Source organism: Glandiceps talaboti, chromosome 4, assembly GCF_964340395.1.
Source record: "Glandiceps talaboti chromosome 4, keGlaTala1.1, whole genome shotgun sequence".
Classification (NCBI taxonomy): domain Eukaryota; kingdom Metazoa; phylum Hemichordata; class Enteropneusta; family Spengelidae; genus Glandiceps; species Glandiceps talaboti.
Genome location: NC_135552.1, coordinates 1,706,345 through 1,724,645, shown reverse-complemented (window position 1 = coordinate 1,724,645; position 18,301 = coordinate 1,706,345). Strand labels below are relative to the sequence as shown.

General features: G+C 34.9%; 1 protein-coding gene across 5 annotated transcripts in view; it reads right to left on the bottom strand.

Moving 5' to 3' along the window:
* LOC144433839 (dihydropyrimidinase-like) overlaps nt 1–18,301 on the bottom strand; it is a 137,039-nt gene that overhangs the window by 26,443 nt on the left and 92,295 nt on the right. For all 5 annotated transcript variants that reach the window (XM_078122218.1, XM_078122220.1, XM_078122219.1 and 2 more), the window contains 7 exons: nt 17,995–18,179; nt 15,276–15,440; nt 14,073–14,134; nt 10,482–10,562; nt 8,990–9,058; nt 5,519–5,639; nt 2,128–2,284 (listed from right to left, as the gene is read on the bottom strand). In XM_078122218.1, the coding sequence (XP_077978344.1) occupies nt 2,128–2,284; nt 5,519–5,639; nt 8,990–9,058; nt 10,482–10,562; nt 14,073–14,134; nt 15,276–15,440; nt 17,995–18,179 (840 nt within the window). The remainder of the gene's footprint in view (nt 1–2,127; nt 2,285–5,518; nt 5,640–8,989; nt 9,059–10,481; nt 10,563–14,072; nt 14,135–15,275; nt 15,441–17,994; nt 18,180–18,301) is intronic.

Sequence of the window (18,301 nt, the reverse complement as noted above, 5' to 3'; positions counted from 1 at the left end):
ACTATTAACAAACCTAGCCAACATACACAACATAGACTGTAAGGCTATACTATTAACAAACCTAGCCAACATACACAACATAGACTGTAAGGCTATACTATTAACAAACCTAGCCAACATACACAACATAGACTGTAAGGCTATACTATTAACAAACCTAGCCAACATATAACAACACAGACTGTAAGGCTATACTATTAACAAACCTAGCCAACATACACAACATAGACTGTAAGGCTATACTATTAACAAACCTAGCCAACATACACAACATAGACTGTAAGGCTATACTATTAACAAACCTAGCCAATTCATATAACAACATAGACTGTAAGGCTATACTATTAACAAACCTAGCCAATTCATATAACAACACAGACTGTAAGGCTATACTATTAACAAACCTAGCCAACATACACAACATAGACTGTAAGGGCTTAGGCTATACTATTAACAAACCTAGCCAACATATAACAACATAGACTGTAAGGCTATACTATTAACAAACCTAGCCAACATACACAACACAGACTGTAAGGCTATACTATTAACAAACCTAGCCAACATATAACAACATAGACTGCAAGGCTATACTATTAACAAACCTAGCCAACATATAACAACATAGACTGTAAGGCTATACTATTAACAAACCTAGCCAACATATAACAACATAGACTGTAAGGCTATACTATTAACAAACCTAGCCAACATATAACAACATAGACTGCAAGGCTATACTATTAACAAACCTAGCCAACATACACAACATAGACTGTAAGGCTATACTATTAACAAACCTAGCCAACATACACAACATAGACTGTAAGGCTATACTATTAACAAACCTAGCCAACATATAACAACACAGACTGTAAGGCTATACTATTAACAAACCTAGCCAACATATAACAACATAGACTGTAAGGCTATACTATTAACAAACCTAGCCAACATACACAACATAGACTGTAAGGCTATACTATTAACAAACCTAGCCAACATACACAACATAGACTGTAAGGCTATACTATTAACAAACCTAGCCAATTCATATAACAACATAGACTGTAAGGCTATACTATTAACAAACCTAGCCAACATATAACAACACAGACTGTAAGGCTATACTATTAACAAACCTAGCCAACATACACAACATAGACTGTAAGGCTATACTATTAACAAACCTAGCCAACATACACAACATAGACTGTAAGGCTATACTATTAACAAACCTAGCCAACATACACAACATAGACTGTAAGGCTATACTATTAACAAACCTAGCCAACATACACAACATAGACTGTAAGGCTATACTATTAACAAACCTAGCCAATTCATATAACAACATAGACTGTAAGGCTATACTATTAACAAACCTAGCCAACATATAACAACATAGACTGTAAGGCTATACTATTAACAAACCTAGCCAACATATAACAACATAGACTGTAAGGCTATACTATTAACAAACCTAGCCAACATATAACAACATAGACTGCAAGGCTATACTATTAACAAACCTAGCCAACATACACAACATAGACTGTAAGGCTATACTATTAACAAACCTAGCCAACATACACAACATAGACTGTAAGGCTATACTATTAACAAACCTAGCCAACATATAACAACATAGACTGTAAGGCTATACTATTAACAAACCTAGCCAACATATAACAACATAGACTGTAAGGCTATACTATTAACAAACCTAGCCAACATACACAACATAGACTGTAAGGCTATACTATTAACAAACCTAGCCAACATATAACAACATAGACTGTAAGGCTATACTATTAACAAACCTAGCCAACATACACAACATAGACTGTAAGGCTATACTATTAACAAACCTAGCCAACATATAACAACATAGACTGTAAGGCTATACTATTAACAAACCTAGCCAACATACACAACATAGACTGTAAGGCTATACTATTAACAAACCTAGCCAACATACACAACATAGACTGTAAGGCTATACTATTAACAAACCTAGCCAACATATAACAACACAATAAAATTGATCACAACACAGTAAAAATTACAAAATAATGTAACCCAATATGTTGAGCCATCCATGGCTATGGTGTACAGTTAACTTACTTGGACAACATGTCCATCAGATAGCCAGCAGTAGTAGTATCTGGTCTGAGTGGTGGTCCCATTACATAGCCTGCAGCATGACGCCAACATTTATTGTAGTAGTGAGTACCGTCACAACCAAGGGATGCAGCAATGGGTTCACCAAATACAACATGACCTATCAAACATAATAATTATAGAATAGTTGGATTATTAGTAATAACAACTATAAAATAATATATACAGTAAATAATGGGTACTTATACAGTAAACAATGGGTACTTATACAGTAAACAATGGATACTTATACAGTAAACAATGGATACTTATACAGTAAACAATGGGTACTTATACAGTAAACAATGGATAATTATACAGTAAACAATGGATACTTATACAGTAAACAATGGGTACTTATACAGTAAACAATGGGTACTTATACAGTAAACAATGGATACTTATACAGTAAACAATGGATACTTATACAGTAAACAATGGGTACTTATACAGTAAACAATGGATACTTATACAGTAAACAATGGGTACTTATACAGTAAACAATGGATACTTATACAGTAAACAATGGGTACTTATAAAGTAAATGGGTGATACTTTATACAACACTTAGATATAAACAAGTCTACAACAAATAAGATCACAACATGTTTCATAATCAGTGCTCCACTTAGAAGTCATTGCTCATCTAATAAATATGCATATCTGCTAGGTCCCATGATGCAACAGTGGACTTGTGTGAGAACAATAGAGGTGAAATAAAGTTTTAATTTGGGGTTTCTTGGCAATCATGGAGTTTCTATGATGTGAAATTGTGAAATGACTCCCCTGAATCCAAAGTTTATCAAAATTATAATACCTTTATTTCTTGAAGTGGCATTCCCCTTTAAGAGCCCCCCCCCCCCCCCTTTCAGGAGCAAAACACATAACTTTATTTCATGTAGCATGATAGTAATTTATGGCTATGTGCAACAGATGTGAAGATCATACCCAATGTTTGCAAGGTTTTAGACTGGTGAAAAGAAAGAAATGAACAAGTCTTCATATAGAAGACATAGGTCCCCTCAGATAGACACTTTATTTGTAGTCTCCATGTATTAATGTTTTAGAGTCAAGTGGTAAATCATGATTGTTCACTACAAATATGTCTGCCATTGATAAAAATGTGATATGATCACCAAAACTAATGCATGTGTATGTTTATTTGGTTCTGCAGGTAACAGAAGTCCAAATATGAACAGTTGTGGGGCAAAGTGCTAGCTCTAGCATTTCACCACTTTTTGACAAAATGCTAGATCAATTTTTCGGCCAGAAAACTGTCCCTAGCATGTTTTTTTTCCCCAACAAAACACACCAAACCCCTTTAAGTTAAATCATCAAATGAAGACGACTTGTGATTTCGGCACCTGAACTCTCATTGCCTTGAAGGCAACTCAAATCAATGGATCGTTTACATCTAAACACATCCCGTCTCGCGTTGTTGATCGACACTACTTTGGTGACACTAAATAAAATGTCACAAAAATGAACAAAATGGTACATTCTAATTCCCAATTATCGAATTAGAAACGAAAATGATCTAATATATTTCTTACCCATCCGTCGGAACTTACTTATCGGGTGGCAAAGGGCTTCACTGGAAGACAACACATGACGCAATGTACTAGTACGTGGTCTCAATGTGGGCAAGTCCACTGTTCGTGAATGGGTGGGCCGTGCACGTGGCAAAGTCTTGGAAGGGTCCATTTTTACATGTACATGTACTCCATAACCTATGGTTTTTAAAGTCGCTATGTCTATGATTTGCTTCTTTTAAGAAACAATACGGAAGTAAGATTTTCCACGGCTACGTCAGTATCAAATGAAAAGTTTCCCTTCTGTCCCTTCCCTTTCGTTTAATAGTTCAGACATTACATGTGTCGCCACAGTACAATCTTTGACCTTTCAAAATCTTAGTGCAGTCATCTAAGCAGAAAGTTCTGTCAGATGACTGTCCTTCTTGAAAACTATGTACGAAACGGTTTCATCTTCTTTCAAAAAACGACCCTTGCTCACTGTTGCCCTTGTGAAAAAAAAAATGAACATGGTGGAGAGAACTATGGCTTGACATGTACAGTGTGAGTTTTTGATGTGGGAGCGTGATGTGTTGAGTGCACTGTGCTGTGTCTGTATGAACCAGCGCAGTAATTTTCCAGGTAGACACAACAATAAAAACGAAAATTGCAACATTACTTTAGCGTCTTTTTACATTGATTGTGACAGGGGTTAGGGGTACATGTTATGTATCAAAACAATTGATTTTCGTATGGCGGAAAGCAAAACATACAATCGGACTATGCATTGTTTTTCAAAAAAAAAATTATCATCATACTGAAGATATTTTATGAAGCTAACTTCCTTCTTTATTAGTTAAAACACCATTTTCAAAGCATTTTATATGTTTTCCGTCTTTTCATGGCCACACCCGTGGGGAACTCCGGTAAATTGATTGGGGAAACCAAGGAACATTTACCGGCTTACTGGCCTTAAAAAAAAAACACTGGGAATTGCAAAAGATTTCTCTTGATCAGCCATGGTTTACAACAAGGTGCAGACGATGGAACTCAGCCATGGTTTACAACAAGGTGCAGACGATGGAACTCAGGAGTGGCAATGGTAGTATAATGCGAACAAGACCACAATATAATCGGGCGTTGGAGACACTTCGTTGTTTACACTCTCGCACTTCGCAAAAACTAACAAAGTGCTAGATCTCGCACTTTGCCTCGCAACTGTTCAATTCTGGACCCTTTACCTACCTCAGTTCTGCATTATCTATAGACATGATCTAAAAGACATTAGCCACACATAATTGTTAAGCAATATGTAAGCAATAGCTTAATTTTGATGGTTCTATGAATATAGTCTATGACTGAAGTTATTTAGTTATGCAGTATCAAATACAGTGACTGTTTACAACAAATATGGCTGCCATACAGTAAATAATGATTTTGACTACAAATATAGTGGCCATTCAGTAAAAATTAAATAAGCACCAAAAATAATGTTTGTGTATAAATCTTTTCTTCCCAATACTTGTAAACATGACTTAAAAGAAATTGCCAATATCTGTCTGTCTGTGATAGGCAGGAATTGGGCTGATTTTGATAATTAGCCCAGAAGGTCAAGGTCACAGGTCAAGGTCTCCAAAGATAGCTTGCATCTGAGTAGAACTTGAGTGGAGGCTCTTATGTATTACAGTTTTTGAGATGCATTAAATAATGATTTTTAACTACAAATATGGCTGCCATTCAGTAAAAGTGGTATGACCAACAAAAATAATGCTTGTGGATTGTTCCTTTCATCAATATTACTTGTGAACTTGTAAAAACAGCCTGAAAGTTGACGTTTGATTTACCTGTTTTCCTTGCTGCTGAGATGACATTAGCTGCACTTTTACTCATAACATGAACAATATAAACAGGACAATTGACCTGATTGGCTATTACTATAGCACGATTTGTTGCTTCTGCTTCAACCTGCATATATGGGGTGCACAGGGTGTACAAAGTAAACAAATAAACAAACAAAATAGATAAAATACAGACAACAAAAATAAAACACAACACATCACAAAGAGTGGGTACAAACAGAGAAAAAGAAAAGAAAAGAATCATATTGCAATCTCTGTTACAATCACCTTCCTTCCTAGCAGTCGATATGATATTGGCAGAACTCTTGCTCATAACTTTGACAACATACAAAGATACGTTACATAATTTAGCTGTACAGATAGCTCTGTTTACAGCCTCTGCCTCAACCTCTTTAATAGCATATGAGATAAAAGACAAAACTTCTTAAATTATTTCGATTGTGTACCTACCGGTAGACTTGCAGTGATTACTCTATTGGAGTATATATACATTGTACTGACTAGAATATAGACTTGCAGTGATTACTCTATTGGAGTATATATACATTGCACTGACTAGAATATAGACTTGCAGTGATTACTCTATTGGAGTATATATACATTGTACTGACTAGAATATAGATTTGCAGTGATTACTCTATTGGAGTATATATACATTGTACTAACTAGAATATAGATTTGCAGTGATTACTCTATTGGAGTATATATACATTGTACTAACTAGAATATAGATTTGCAGTGATTACTCTATTGGAGTATATATACATTGTACTGACTAGAATATAGATTTGCAGTGATTACTCTATTGGAGTATATATACATTGTACTAACTAGAATATAGATTTGCAGTGATTACTCTATTGGAGTATATATACATTGTACTAACTAGAATATAGATTTGCAGTGATTACTCTATTGGAGTATATATACATTGTACTGACTAGAATATAGACTTGCAGTGATTACTCTATTGGAGTATATATACATTGTACTAACTAGAATATAGATTTGCAGTGATTACTCTATTGGAGTATATATACATTGTACTGACTAGAATATAGATTTGCAGTGATTACTCTATTGGAGTATATATACATTGTACTGACTAGAATATAGACTTGCAGTGATTACTCTATTGGAGTATATATACATTGCACTGACTAGAATATAGACTTGCAGTGATTACTCTATTGGAGTATATATACATTGTACTAACTAGAATATAGATTTGCAGTGATTACTCTATTGGAGTATATATACATTGTACTAACTAGAATATAGACTTGCAGTGATTACTCTATTGGAGTATATATACATTGCACTAACTAGAATATAGACTTGCAGTGATTACTCTATTGGAGTATATATACATTGCACTAACTAGAATATAGATTTGCAGTGATTACTCTATTGGAGTATATATACATTGTACTAACTAGAATATAGATTTGCAGTGATTACTCTATTGGAGTATATATACATTGTACTAACTAGAATATAGACTTGCAGTGATTACTCTATTGGAGTATATATATATTGTACTGACTAGAATATAGATTTGCAGTGATTACTCTATTGGAGTATATATACATTGTACAGACTAGAATATAGACTTGCAGTGATTACTCTATTGGAGTATATATACATTGTACTGACTAGAATATAGACTTGCAGTGATTACTCTATTGGAGTATATATATATATTGTACTAACTAGAATATAGACTTGCAGTGATTACTCTATTGGAGTATATATACATTGTACTGACTAGAATATAGACTTGCAGTGATTACTCTATTGGAGTATATATACATTGTACTGACTAGAATATAGACTTGCAGTGATTACTCTATTGGAGTATATATACATTGTACTGACTAGAATATAGATTTGCAGTGATTACTCTATTGGAGTATATATACATTGTACTGACTAGAATATAGACTTGCAGTGATTACTCTATTGGAGTATATATACATTGTACTGACTAGAATATAGATTTGCAGTGATTACTCTATTGGAGTATATATACATTGTACTGACTAGAATATAGATTTGCAGTGATTACTCTATTGGAGTATATATATATTGTACTGACTAGAATATAGACTTGCAGTGATTACTCTATTGGAGTATATATACATTGTACTGACTAGAATATAGACTTGCAGTGATTACTCTATTGGAGTATATATACATTGCACTGACTAGAATATAGACTTGCAGTGATTACTCTATTGGAGTATATATACATTGTACTAACTAGAATATAGATTTGCAGTGATTACTCTATTGGAGTATATATACATTGTACTGACTAGACTATAGATTTGCAGTGATTACTCTATTGGAGTATATATACATTGCACTGACTAGAATATAGACTTGCAGTGATTACTCTATTGGAGTATATATACATTGCACTAACTAGAATATAGACTTGCAGTGATTACTCTATTGGAGTATATATACATTGTACTGACTAGAATATAGACTTGCAGTGATTACTCTATTGGAGTATATATACATTGTACTGACTAGAATATAGACTTGCAGTGATTACTCTATTGGAGTATATATACATTGTACTGACTAGAATATAGACTTGCAGTGATTACTCTATTGGAGTATATATACATTGCACTGACTAGAATATAGACTTGCAGTGATTACTCTATTGGAGTATATATACATTGTACTGACTAGAATATAGACTTGCAGTGATTACTCTATTGGAGTATATATACATTGTACTGACTAGAATATAGACTTGCAGTGATTACTCTATTGGAGTATATATACATTGTACTGACTAGAATATAGACTTGCAGTGATTACTCTATTGGAGTATATATACATTGTACTGACTAGAATATAGATTTGCAGTGATTACTCTATTGGAGTATATATACATTGTACTGACTAGAATATAGATTTGCAGTGATTACTCTATTGGAGTATATATACATTGTACTGACTAGAATATAGACTTGCAGTGATTACTCTATTGGAGTATATATACATTGTACTGACTAGAATATAGACTTGCAGTGATTACTCTATTGGAGTTACAGTACATTTACATTGTTCTAAGTAGAATATAAAATTGGCATGCAACAATCGTTTTTACATTTCACTTATTTTTAACACTCAAAATTGATCCCAAGAAAATCTATAAAACCTATGAATGTGAGAAACATAGTTTCCATGGTAGCTGTGGTGTTTGCATAGATTGAGGGACATCAAATGTACAAATAAAGCCATAATAGCTTATTACAACACATGTTTCTGTCAGGTATACAATATTTGAAGTTGTTCTAGAATTTATATGACAACCGAAAAGAACAAAGTCCTAAACTGTGGGCATTTTTGTTTGTGAATTTCATTTCATTGAATATGTGTTACTATGACAATGAAATTGATAACTGACCTAAAAAGACATGCATACATCCTTACCTCCTCTGGTCTGCACATTTCATGGCCTTCTGGTCCAGTGATACCTAACGCCAATATCTTCTTAGAACACTAATGTGTAATAAATAAACATAATTAATTTAGGTAATCACTAAATAAACAAGTCATTGAGAATGACATAGTCCCCTCTATGATTGGTTTTTAAGGAATTATCACTACTCTGATCACGCAACAACAATTGTGAACCTAAATCAAACAGACTTAGATATGTTGTGTCTGCTTGTTGGACATGGAATATGCCTCCAACAATAAAGGATGGGTTGGGTATGGGGGGGTCGTATCACGGCGAAAATGGATATGCACATGTATGTCATAGAACACTGTCCTAATACCAACTTTGAATGAGATCTGTTCAAGCATGTCTGAGTTATGGCTTTGGACATGGAAAATTCGCAAACAAAATGGCTGCCAGGTAGCCATATTGGATCGTATCACAATGAAAATGGATATGCACATGTACGGCATAGAACACTGTCCTAATACCAACTTTGAATGAGATCTTTTCAAGCATGTCTGAGTTATGGCTTTGGACATGGACAATTCGCAAACAAAATGGCTGCTAGGCGGCCATATTGGATCGTATCATGACAACAATGAATATGCACATGTATGTCATAGAACACTGTCCTAATACCAACTTTGAATGAGATCTGTTCAAGCATGTCTGAGTTATGGCTTTAGACAGGGAAAATTTGCAAACAAAATGGCTGCTAGGCGGCCATATTGGATCGTATCATGAAACAAATTGACGTGCATATATATGCCATTGTATGTTGCCCCTGTACCAAGTTTGAAAAAAATTGGTCCAGGCATCTCCAAGAAACAGCTGCGGACGGACGGACGGACGGACGGACGGACAGACGGAACCCAATCCATAAGTCCCCGTCCCGGACTTTCGTCCGGCATGGACTAATAAATAAATGAATAACATCAGTAGCACACAGCTCAGGAAACTTTGTTCTGTTCAATGCTTGCTTGAATACCTTCAGTTTTTTTCCACAATAGTTTCAGATATATTGTTTTATATCTAGTGGGAGATAACTCCAGGAAGTTCAGAAACTCAGGGTGAAAAAAAATAGAGGTCAAACTCCTGAAATTGTTCAAATTAGCAGATGTTCGTTAAAATATAGCTAAACATATTTGTTTGTACATTGGTGATGAGTTTATAGTAACTGTACTTCAAATACCGTACTCTAAATTGGTGAATTTGTAGTAACTGTAGTTAGAATACCATACTATGAATTGGTGAGTTTGTAGTAACTGTAGTTAGAATACCATACTATGAATTGGTGAGTTTGTAGTAACTGTAGTTAGAATACCATACTATGAATTGGTGAGTTTATAGTAACTGTAGTTAGAATACCATACTATGAATTGGTGAGTTTATAGTAACTGTAGTTAGAATACCATACTATGAATTGGTGAGTTTGTAGCAACTGTAGTTAGAATACCGTACTATGAATAAATTACATACCTCATCAATCAAGTCTCCATTCTCTGCATGAACTTGAGCCAAAGCACCTAACTCCTTACAACGTTTGAAAATATGATACAACTGGAACACAATATTAATATGCAGAGTTATTTTCATCTGTCTGTTAAAATGTTGTCTCTATCATCCTACAATGTTGTCTCTATCATCCTACAATGTTGTCTCTATCATCCTACAATGTTGTCTCTATCATCCTACAATGTTGTCTCTATCATCCTACAATGTTGTCTCTATCATCCTACAATGTTGTCTCTATCATCCTACAATGTTGTCTCTATCATCCTACAATGTTGTCTCTATCATCCTACAATGTTGTCTCTATCATCTTACAATGTTGTCTCTATCATCCTACAATGTTGTCTCTATCATCCTACAATGTTGTCTCTATCATCTTACAATGTTGTCTCTATCATCTTACAATGTTGTCTCTATCATCCTACAATGTTGTCTCTATCATCTTACAATGTTGTCTCTATCATCCTACAATGTTGTCTCTATCATCCTACAATGTTGTCTCTATCATCCTACAATGTTGTGTCTATCATCCTACAATGTTGTCTCTATCATCCTACAATGTTGTCTCTATCATCCTACAATGTTGTGTCTATCATCCTACAATGTTGTCTCTATCATCCTACAATGTTGTCTCTATCATCCTACAATGTTGTCTCTATCATCCTACAATGTTGTGTCTATCATCCTACAATGTTGTCTCTATCATCCTACAATGTTGTCTCTATCATCCTACAATGTTGTCTCTATCATCTTACAATGTTGTCTCTATCATCCTACAATGTTGTCTCTATCATCCTACAATGTTGTCTCTATCATCCTACAATGTTGTCTCTATCATCTTACAATGTTGTCTCTATCATCCTACAATGTTGTCTCTATCATCCTACAATGTTGTATCTATCATCCTACAATGTTGTCTCTATCATCTTACAATGTTGTGTCTATCATCTTACAATGTTGTCTCTATCATCCTACAATGTTGTCTCTATCATCCTACAATGTTGTGTCTATCATCTTACAATGTTGTCTCTATCATCTTACAATGTTGTCTCTATCATCCTACAATGTTGTCTCTATCATCCTACAATGTTGTGTCTATCATCTTACAATGTTGTCTCTATCATCTTACAATGTTGTCTCTATCATCCTACAATGTTGTCTCTATCATCTTAAATTGTTGTCTCTATCATCTTACAATGTTGTCTCCATCATCCTACAATGTTGTCTCTATCATCTTACAATGTTGTCTCTATCATCTTACAATGTTGTCTCTATCATCCTACAATGTTGTCTCTATCATCTTACAATGTTGTCTCTATCATCTTACAATGTTGTCTCTATCATCTTACAATGTTGTCTCTATCATCCTACAATGTTGTCTCTATCATCCTACAATGTTGTCTCTATCATCCTACAATGTTGTCTCTATCATCCTACAATGTTGTCTCTATCATCCTACAATGTTGTCTCTATCATCTTACAATGTTGTGTCTATCATCCTACAATGTTGTCTCTATCATCCTACAATGTTGTGTCTATCATCCTACAATGTTGTCTCTATCATCCTACAATGTTGTCTCTATCATCCTACAATGTTGTCTCTATCATCATACAATGTTGTGTCTATCATCCTACAATGTTGTCTCTATCATCCTACAATGTTGTCTCTATCATCCTACAATGTTGTGTCTATCATCCTACAATGTTGTCTCTATCATCCTACAATGTTGTCTCTATCATCCTACAATGTTGTCTCTATCATCTTACAATGTTGTCTCTATCATCCTACAATGTTGTCTCTATCATCCTACAATGTTGTCTCTATCATCCTACAATGTTGTCTCTATCATCTTACAATGTTGTCTCTATCATCCTACAATGTTGTCTCTATCATCCTACAATGTTGTATCTATCATCCTACAATGTTGTCTCTATCATCTTACAATGTTGTGTCTATCATCTTACAATGTTGTCTCTATCATCCTACAATGTTGTCTCTATCATCCTACAATGTTGTGTCTATCATCTTACAATGTTGTCTCTATCATCTTACAATGTTGTCTCTATCATCCTACAATGTTGTCTCTATCATCCTACAATGTTGTGTCTATCATCTTACAATGTTGTCTCTATCATCTTACAATGTTGTCTCTATCATCCTACAATGTTGTCTCTATCATCTTAAATTGTTGTCTCTATCATCTTACAATGTTGTCTCCATCATCCTACAATGTTGTCTCTATCATCTTACAATGTTGTCTCTATCATCTTACAATGTTGTCTCTATCATCCTACAATGTTGTCTCTATCATCTTACAATGTTGTCTCTATCATCTTACAATGTTGTCTCTATCATCTTACAATGTTGTCTCTATCATCCTACAATGTTGTCTCTATCATCCTACAATGTTGTCTCTATCATCCTACAATGTTGTCTCTATCATCCTACAATGTTGTCTCTATCATCCTACAATGTTGTCTCTATCATCTTACAATGTTGTGTCTATCATCCTACAATGTTGTCTCTATCATCCTACAATGTTGTGTCTATCATCCTACAATGTTGTCTCTATCATCCTACAATGTTGTCTCTATCATCCTACAATGTTGTCTCTATCATCATACAATGTTGTGTCTATCATCCTACAATGTTGTCTCTATCATCCTACAATGTTGTCTCTATCATCCTACAATGTTGTGTCATCTTATAGTGACCCTTACTATAAAAACACATTTGGTTTTCATCACATATTCAACTTAGTGGTCAAAATAGTTCCATTGTTTAAAATATTTGTTACATAAATGGTACAGGAGATGGAAAAGGTGAACCTCAAACATTGTATTAGTTGAGGATTGTCTAGAAACAGTTTAAGTGCACTACAATGAAGAATAACGATAGTTGACAAGTGTTTGTGTGTGGTTGTCAGGTCAATATCCATACTCGTGCAGTGTTTGTAGTTGTCAGGTCAATATCCATACTGGTGAAGTGTTTTGTGGTTGTCAGGTCAATATCAATACTGGTGAAGTGTTTTGTGGTTGTCAGGTCAATATCCATACTGGTGAAGTGTTTTGTGGTTGTCAGGTCAATATCAATACTGGTGAAGTGTTTGTGGTTGTCAGGTCAATATCAATACTGGTGAAGTGTTTGCGGTTGTCAGGTCAATATCCATACTGGTGAAGTGTTTGTGGTTGTCAGGTCAATATCAATACTGGTGCAGTGTTTGTGGTTGTCAGGTCAATATCAATACTGGTGAAGTGTTTGTGGTTGTCAGGTCAATATCCATAGTGGTGAAGTGTTTGTGGTTGTCAGGTCAATATCAATACTGGTGAAGTGTTTTGTGGTTGTCAGGTCAATATCCATACTTTGGTGACAATTATAATATTAAAGGCAGAATGACAAATGGATCATATGAAAAATTGACGGTATCTTTGATCAAAACATATAGTCGAACTCTTTCCTGAGAATTGTATTGTTCTAACTCTTAACAGGACAAGTCAGTAAATATGCTAATTTCTACAAATATCACATTTGATTAACTTATTTGAAGGACTTCTTACCTCTGTGTCATCTACCATGAAGACACCCTTGTATGCCATAAACATCTTGAAAGAATTGATACCTTGAAATAGACAAAAATAGCACCAATGACCAAAAATCACATTTGTGACCCAAAACACACTTCTCTGATGAGATCATTTTCATTTGAACAATTTCCCACCAACATGTCCTAAGTAGTGTCTCCATCAAATACCAAGCTAATCAGTCTGGTGGTTTTTGTCTTTGTCATTTACCCACACACACACACACACACACACACACACACACACACACACACACACACACACACACACATTCACTGTGCACTACTGAACCTCAGTTTAGTTGTGCTAAAAATATAGAAATTAGTTGATCAAAGGAGAAAAAGTTAACTAGACTGAAAGAGTGATTGTTATTTGCACTACAACCATTACGACAAAAGAAGTGCACACAATCATGAATCTTTATTTGTCACAACCCAGCATACTAAACATACCTGTCAGTAAAAAAACAACCCAGCATACTAAACAAAGACATACCTCTGTCAGTAAAAAAAACAACCCAGCATACTAAACAAAGACATACCTCTGTCAGTAAAAAAAAAACCCAGCATACTAAACAAAGACATACCTCTGTCAGTAAAAAAAACAACCCAGCATACTAAACAAAGACATACCTCTGTCAGTAAAAAACCAACCCAGCATACTAAACAAAGACATACCTCTGTCAGTAAAAAAACAACCCAGCATACTAAACAAAGACACCTGTCAGTAAAAAAACAACCCAGCATACTAAACAAAGACACCTGTCAGTAAAAAAACAACCCAGCATACTAAACAAAGACATACCTCTGTCAGTAAAAAAACAACCCAGCATACTAAACAAAGACATACCTGTCAGTAAAAAAACAACCCAGCATACTAAACAAAGACACCTGTCAGTAAAAAAACAACCCAGCATACTAAACAAAGACATACCTCTGTCAGTAAAAAATGTAACTATCTGTCACTAACTCAAAATACAAACACACAGTACATGTACAACTCACACTCCAACAGCTTTTTCCAACACCAAGCACATCCTTAGACAAATGCAGGTTTGTTTCATTGAACCGTCATCATATAAGAGTCTCGGTGGAAACATCTCTCACAATACATTCCCTTATCAACATAAAGAGAAGCAGGGAATTTGAAATCAGACAGAATACTAGATTGAAATTTTACCTTTATCCTTGGCCAGTTCTTCCATTTCTTCAGCAACTTTGTCACTCCACCAAGTCACAGCAACATGAAGAGAATAGTCACAACAGACTTTAGGGTCAGCACGTGCACGCCATTTGTCATATGCCCCTATCAGGGATTCTCCCTTCTGTGGCATAACAAAGTCCACTGCAAAGATGAAGCAGAGAGAATACTTTGGAATTTTATCTCTAATATACCTGGTAGTAACAGTATATGTACATACAGTTTGTATTACAAAATAAAACTTTGTGCATATATACATCTATTAAACCACTTTTACCTTCCTAACATGTAACAGAAACACTACAGCGTTATTTAAGACATTTTAAAACAAAATTAATACATAGCAGACGGACTGTTCCCAAAATTTTTCCTTAACAATTTGTGCTTACATAGATGGGTAAACTTTTCATATTAAGAAAGTTTGAAAGCTTGTCATATACCATGGGTTACTTTTCTGGGTGACATATTTATATCGGTGATATTTGGAAGTGTGATTTGATGAACAATTATGTAACAGTTGTTTCTTGGAAAAGGAAAATTACAATAACATAGAAATTAATTATGCTACATATATTTACTACTACATACTTTCGTATGAATGATGTGAAGTAGGTAACTGTGCTGGCACATTTGCATACACTTTTGGAATGTGTCTGTGTTATCTTTGCAAAATATGTGATTATTTGGTTGTTGCTATGGGCGTGGTCTTGTTGCTAGGCAGGTAACACATTTTTTGAATGTTTATTCAATTGTCTATCCATCCCCATGGTTATCTTGGTGAAATACATCACTGATTGGCTGTTGCTATGAGTGTGGCCTTGTTGCTAGGCAAATTTGCATACATTTTTTGAATGCTTATTCATTTGTCTATCAATTCCTGTTATCTTTGTAATATATGAGATGACTTGGCTGTTGCTATGGGCGTGGTCTTGTTGTAAGGCAAATTTACATTACATTTTTTGAATGCTTAATATTCAATTGTCTTAATCCCAGTGGTTATCTTTGTGAAATACCTCACCGTTTGGCTGTTGCTATGGGCATGGTCTTGTTGCTAGGCACATTTGCAAACATATTTTGAATGCTTAGACACCCCTAAGAATGTTCCCGCCAAATTTCAGACTGATCTGCCCAATAGTTTTTGAGTAAGTTTTTTGACCAAAAATTAAATTTTCCGACCCATATCACACACCGGTAGTAAGATCATTTTGATTTGAACAATTTCCCAACTAGACAACCACGGTAATACACCCATCAAATATCATGGCAATCGGTACATACAGGAAATTCAACCTGCCAAACACAGTATGATCATGGAGGTCTTGATATGACTATTTTTCTTTCCCCATAAAATGTGTGACTTCTTATTCTTTGTACAAACTGTTTTTTGAATGCCTAAGGATTGTGCATTTATATGAACCTGTTTTAAGCATAGTGTCTAAGATTTAATTCAGCTGTGCTAAAAACAGGCCTAGGTTGCCAAACAACCTTAAACAGGTGTTAATCTTTACGCCATTCACACTGATGTGTGAAGTAGACCATAAAAGATTTAATGATTTCATTGAATCAATAAAACAAGAATTTTTCATTTCCAGGCTGAAGTCAAAGCATTTTGTAATACAAGAAATCACATTTCTAAACGTAAAATGCACATTTCTGATGCGATCATTTTCATTTGAACAATTTCCCAACTAGACACCCAAGGTAATGGACCCACCAAATATCATGGCAATCGGTTCAGCGGTTTTTGACTTTAAGTTGTTTACACAGACACACACAGACACACACAGACACACACACACACACACACACACACACACACAGACACACAGACACACACACACACACACACACACACACACAGACAGACAGACAGACAGACGCCAGGCGATACCTATAGCACTACTGAACCTCTGTTCAGTTGTGCTTAAAACCGACAAGCAATTACCCAACAACTATGCATCACTTCGGATTTCCAGTTGTTGGCAAGGACTGTATTAAACCAAGTATCAAACTAAACTGGTTACGGAGCAAAAATAAAAAAACAAAGCCGCTAAAGGCTGTGGTATCGATATTCTAGTCAGTGAAACACAACCATGTGACATGTCTAGCATCAAAACACAAATCAAGATAGATGGTGAGATTGTAAATCAGTCTAGACAACGAACTCACAGTAATACTAATACACTGCCTGATATTAAATTACAAATATTCCATAAACAGAGTAAATGACAAACAACACTGGTTACAGGACAAACAAATGTGGTTGTAGAATTATTTGTGGCATAGATGTTCTGTCAGTGCAACAAGACCACAACTACCCACCAACAAACATAACAAGTGGAAGTATGAAAATGAACTCACTGCACAAAACTAATCACTCTCGCTACCATTCTGAACAAAACAATGACCAAACAAGTAATCTCTAATAAGAACACTGAAAAAGGTCACAATGGGAAAAACTGGTATTTTCGAACTTGAATATTCAATGAAGTCTGCTAGGAGCTGGGAACACACATATATAGCCATGCAAGTGAGGATTTTTAATTGGCATATTGGGGGAATAAGGCCCCCTAAGTAGGCAATTTTTGATCTCTTGCTAGGTTGATTGGGAATGGGGATAAATGTATAAATGTAAGAATAAAACTGTGCTGTATATATTTACAGACTTTAAATGTATACCCCTGACTGTACAACTTACTGATCATAGTGGTACCACCAGCCAATGCAGCCTTAGTGCCTTGATAGTAGTCATCAGCAGATACAGTACACATAAATGGCATTTCAAAATGAGTATGAGTATCAATACCACCAGGCATAACCAGTTTACCACTGGCATCTATGATAGTAGCTCCTCCAGGGGTGATCAAGTCTTTTCCGACTTGGCTGCAGAAGTGAAGAAAGAACATGTCACTGAAGTCTAGTATAATGAAAATTATATAATTACCAATCTACTACACATAAAATGAAAACTATATGTCTATAAAATGAAAACTATATGTCTATCT